The sequence below is a fragment of the Fukomys damarensis genome, unplaced genomic scaffold (assembly GCF_012274545.1).
Source record: "Fukomys damarensis isolate Sample0158 unplaced genomic scaffold, DMR_v1.0_HiC HiC_scaffold_23, whole genome shotgun sequence".
Taxonomy (NCBI): Eukaryota; Metazoa; Chordata; class Mammalia; order Rodentia; family Bathyergidae; genus Fukomys; species Fukomys damarensis.
This window is the reverse complement of record NW_022900935.1, coordinates 59,904,987-59,910,096: the sequence shown is the minus strand read 5'-3', so window position 1 is coordinate 59,910,096 and position 5,110 is coordinate 59,904,987. Positions and strand designations below refer to the sequence as shown.

The following is a 5,110-nucleotide window of genomic DNA, read 5'->3' as shown; positions in this document are numbered from 1 at the left end:
AAAAGGAAAGAAAAGAAAGGGCTGGGATGTAGTTCAGTGCAAAGGCCCTGCATTCAATCTCCAGCACTGAAGAAAAGAAAGAAGGAAGGAAGGAAGGGGAACAAGATCATCTGTGCCGGTGACTGTCTCCCAGCAGCCCCATAGGAAGCGGAGAGCAGGCCCCTCCGTGGCCAGGACGGCGGCCACACCTCTCCTGGTGGCTGCAAGCCATGGGTGGGGACCCGCTTGATAGTGGGGACTATGTGCTGAGCAGGAAGGCTGGGCCTCTGCGCCGAGCCTGCGCCTGCTTGTCCTCCTGTCTGCCGTCCCTCCCAGCAATTTCCCCATCTGGGTGGGATCTCGGTGTGCTCCCTCTGGGCGTGTGGGTGTAGCACATCCAAGCCTCCTCTGTGGGAGTCGGCGCTGGGTGCCCCACCTCTGGGCTGTGCCCTTTCCTCCAAGACTGGTTATGCAGGAGCAGCAGGGCATGCGCAGCAGCCAGGCCCAGGCTAGGAGCCCTCACCTGCAGGGAGGGGCCTTGTAGAAACTGCCTTCCTGGGCAGCCCTGCCGCTCCACAGCCTGGCCAAGCAGACATCGAGGACGCACGCTGCCTCCTGCCCTCCTGCCCCGCCGGGGAGCCCAGCCTGAGCCGGCACCTGCCTTTACACCATGTTCAAGGGGCTGAGCAAAGGCTCTCAGGGGAAGGGGTCCCCCAAGGACTCCCCAGCCAAGGGATCCCCCAAGGGCTCCCCAGCCAAAGGATCCCCCTCGCGCCCCGCCGCACAGACGCGGGGGGGGGGGGGGGGGGGGGGGGTGGGGGGGGGGGGGGGGGGGGGGGGGACGGGGTGTTCCAGCTACCTGGAGGTGGCAGCTCAGACTGGCATTGGGTATGCCCAAGCCAAGGGGCTGGGGTGAATGCTTGCCCACCTCAGGAGCCACTGACTGGGCCAAGCTTCAGCCCAGGCCGGAAGGTGATGGCTCTCGGCTCCCTGCATACCCCAGACAGCCTGAGGGCCACTCAAGGAGGCCGCTCTGCAGGAGAGGGGCTGGGGAGGCCGGGAGACATCAGGGCCTGGCTCCTGTCCAGGGCTCTGCTCCCAAGGCCCCACTTGGCTGGGACCATCTTCAGGGGCTGGGCACGGGGGGGCAGGACGGAGAGGCGAGAGGTGAGAGGCAGGCTGGGGCTCTGCTGCCTCCTGCCCTGCAGTTTCCCTAGTTCTCCCCTGTCCTTGGGTGAACGGTTAAAGAACTGGGGGTTCCTTTTCCACCAGGGTGTGGGGAGGGGGTGCCGCACCTCCCTCTCTGCACACAGACCTGGCTGCCTTTTCCCACTCACCGCCTTTCTGCAGGAGGAGGTGCTGCAGGGTGTCAGGGTGTTGAGATAAGAGCAGAGATGAAAGGCCGGGATGGGGTGCCCATTACCCCGATAGGGATCTGCGCACCCAGACAGGCTGGGCTTCTGGGCAGACGGGAAAGACCGAGGTTGAGACTCTCACTGAGGTGACCTGTCTTCCTGAGTGGAGGTGCAGCTCTGTGAGCCAGTCCTGAAGACAGGGTTATAGGGAGGCTGCTGCACCTGCGTGCGGGCCTGTGGCAGCTCCATCCACAGCACCCAAGATAGGGCTCTTCCTTCCCTGTGTGTAATCTGCACACACTGGGCGCTTCGTGAGTAGCAGCCGTCCCAGGCTCTGGTGGTGGTGCTGTGAACAGATCCGCTAGGCTTGCCTTCAAGGCACTTACCCTCTGGAATAAAAACTGCCTTGTACTGAATGCCAAATCTGCACTTGAGGCTTCCAACGGATTCTGTGGAAGACACTGTTAAAACCCCACTTTGCTGGGCTTGGTGGTACAGGCTTGTATCCCTAGCACTCTGGAGGCTGAGGCAGGAGGATGGCCATGAGTTTGAGGCCAGCCTCAAACTATATAGTTCAAGGCCAGGCTGAACTACAAAGTGAGACCCTGTTCCAGAAAACCAAGATAAATAAATAAAGCCCCATTTTATAAGAAACCATAGCACAGAGAGATTGTCTAATTTGCCTGGGCTTACACAGCAGTAGTGATAGAGGAGGATCAGACCCAGAACGTCTGGACTGCAGAGTCCTTTCAGACTGCTGTGTTTTCACTGTGCTTCTCCTCTGCCTGGGATCCTGTCCTTTGACCCTGATTTATGGCTCCATGAGCGCTTTCCCTCCTCTAGGACTATGACCCCTACAGGACACCATGTTCCTGAGGCATGGACCGTTTTGCTTTTTTTTGGTTGCTTGGTCCTCTTGATCCTCTCAGAGAATGCAGCAAACAGCAGGAGCTCACTAGAGGAAAAGAGCCCTGGACCCAGGCAGCAGGTCCCAATCTGGGTTTCAGGTTCCTGAACCTGAACAGTGGGCTACCCAGACGCTGTCCCTCTCTCCCTCGCCCCCTCCCTCTCTCTTAGACAAGGTTTTGTATGTTGTGTTTTTTTTGTTTTTTTTGTTTTGTTTTTTTTTGTTTTGTTTTTTGAGACAGGGTCTCACTATGTAGTTGAGACTGACCTGGAACTCACTATGCAGTCCAGGCTGGTCGAGAACTCACAGCGAACCTCCTGCCTCAGCCCCCCCCCACACCACCACCCCAGTGCTGGGATTACAGGCATGTGCCACCACGCCCAGACTCAAGGTTTTGCTACGTAGCTCAGGCTGGCCTCAAACTCTGAGGCAATCCTCCTGCCTCAGCCTCCTGAGAGCTGGAATCATAGGCACATGCTACCACACCCGGCATCAAGCTGTCTCTCGATCCCTCCCAGCTCCAACACCATGTGGCTTGCCAGTGGCAAAGCCACTTGAGGGCGAAGACTGCACTGGGGTGAGGTGCGGGTGTTCTGCTGTTCCCCTGTCCCCAGACAGCTCTACTGTCCCTCCTGGGCCCAGTCAGTCATTAGCAGCTGAGCTGGTGATTCTCTTGCTCCTGGGCTGCCCACCTGCCAACCTCAGGAAGCGAACTGGCAGCTGTGTGGGGTGGGACTCACTGCCAGGCCAGCTGGCTGAGGTTGGGGAGCCCAGGATCCACCTGTGCCACCATGTTACACAGGCCAGGGCACTCACTCAACCCCAACCCTGAGGCGGGATATCTTCGAGTCCCCCAGGCTGAGGACTCCTCCCCCCAGGGCAGACAGCCTGGCTGTGGGCAGGAAGGCACCCACCTGGGGGGCACAGACGGTCTTTTCCCCATGTGACCTTTGTCCTCTATCCTGGGCCACCTGCCAGGGCTGCCGCACAGGAGCTGGCCCTGCTCATCTCCCGCATGCAAGCCAATGCCGACCAGGTGGAGCGGGACATCCTGGAGACCCAGAAGAGGCTGCAGCAGGTGAGGCCCAGGCAGCAGGGACTGGCTGGGTGGCGAAGGAGGCCCAGCATTGTGCCCGTGGCCCTAGAGTGCCATGGAGATTCTCCACTGCCCACTCCCACTTGGCCTTCCTCCTCTGCTCTGCTGCACTGCCCCCGCCTGGGGGGACAGCGAGGGGCCTAGGCTTCCCGTGTCCCTGCCACCTGCTTCGCAGATGCCTGGCCCTGTGTCTGGCGTGGGCTGGAGCTCAGGCTGGCAGTGAGGGCTTAGGGAGGAAGCGGGGCCCTGGCCCTGGTGAGCCTTGGCATCCCTTGTGCCCAGGACCGGCTGCACATTGAGCAGAGCCAGGCCCTGAAGCACCAGCAGCAGACGGGCCGCAACCTGAAGGAGGCTGAGGTGCTGCTCAAAGACCTCTTCCTGGATGTGGACAAGGCCCGGCGCCTCAAGCACCCGCAGGCCGAGGAGATCGAGAAGGAGTAAGTGGGCCAGGGTTCGGGAAGCAGCGCAGGGGGTCCTGGGGAGGCCCCTCCCTGACCCACAGGCTAATCCTTGGCAGCATCAAGCAGCTGCACGAGCGGGTGACCCAGGAGTGTGCTGAGTACCGAGCCTTATATGAGAAGATGGTGTTGCCACCCGACATGGGGCCCAGGGTCAACTGGGCATGTGTGCTGGAGCAGAAACAGGTCAGAGCCCCCTGATGTCCGAGACACCCTCAGCGAGCTCAGTCACACCTGGGACAATCAGTGAGCAAGCCAGATAGAACAGCGTTTATCTCTGGCCTGACTTTAAACCTGGGGGTGGCTCAGGGTCTGGGAAGGGAGCAGGGGAGCACAGTGCAATCGAGGACGGCTTCCTGCAGGAGGAGGCAGCTGCGAGATGGGAGGGTGTAGCTGGATCAGGGTGAGGTAATGAGGACGTTCCGGAAGGAAGGAGCCAAGGTTCCCTTGGGGAAGAGGCCCAGGGGTTGATGGGAAGTGGGTTTCTTGGGCAGTGGGCAGTTGGGTCCTGGGACACCTTGCTCTTCAGGTGCAAGTTTGGGCTGTGATGAGAGTGAAGGGTGGGCTGGAGGGGGGTGTGCGGAGCTGTCCAGACAGCAGGTGGGGGCTACAGCCCAGCAGGACAGAGCAAGGAGTCCTGGGAACCAGAGGGATTCAGGCACTGTGGTCCCGGGAGCCACTGGAAATGGCACTTCCCTGGGGGAGCCCAGTGGCCACCCAGGCTGCTCCCTGGCTTGCTCTGCTTCTCCTCACAGGGCTGCAGGGAGGGCAGGGAGGCACATTGGGTCTCTGGGCCCCGCATCCCTGGGCTGAGTGCCGGCTCCTTTGCAGAAGCACATCAGTGAGGGCCAGTACGGGCCGGGCATGGGGGAGCTGGAGCAGCAGGTCGCAGAGCACAACATCTTGCAGAGGGAGATCGAGGCCTATGGGCAGCAGCTGTGGAGCCTCGTGGGGCCGGTGCGTGAGCCCCGCCCCGCCCCAACCACCTCCCTCCCTTCAGAGCCTGGGCTGGCCCTCTGGGGAGGGGACACGGCTGGCCCGGATGGAGGGTGCCCACGTCCTGCACCCGTCTCTGACTGGTCCTGTTTCTCTCCTGGTCGAGGCAGGAGGCGAACAGCATCCGAGGCCAATACCGGGACCTACTGGTGAGCAGGAGGGGAGGGAGCTGGGTGCAGGCTGGGCAGGGCCCACCCCTGTGCCCCATCTGACTGGGCTTCTCCCACCGGCTTCTCTCCCTGCCCTGTGGCCGCTGGTCCGGAGCACAGAAGGCGGCCTCGTGGCGCAGGCAGAGCCTGGGCAGCCTGTACACGCACCT

General features: G+C 61.5%; 1 protein-coding gene across 1 annotated transcript in view; it reads left to right on the top strand.

The window, feature by feature from the left end:
* Window positions 1-523: 523 nt before the first annotated feature.
* Window positions 524-5,110, top strand: part of Evpl (envoplakin) — an 18,026-nt gene continuing 13,439 nt past the window's right edge. Inside the window, exons 1-7 of the mRNA XM_010618718.3 lie at window positions 524-743; window positions 3,216-3,319; window positions 3,620-3,774; window positions 3,855-3,981; window positions 4,627-4,752; window positions 4,902-4,940; window positions 5,061-5,104. Coding sequence (XP_010617020.1) covers window positions 650-743; window positions 3,216-3,319; window positions 3,620-3,774; window positions 3,855-3,981; window positions 4,627-4,752; window positions 4,902-4,940; window positions 5,061-5,104 — 689 coding nt within the window. The 5' untranslated portion in view covers window positions 524-649. The remainder of the gene's footprint in view (window positions 744-3,215; window positions 3,320-3,619; window positions 3,775-3,854; window positions 3,982-4,626; window positions 4,753-4,901; window positions 4,941-5,060; window positions 5,105-5,110) is intronic.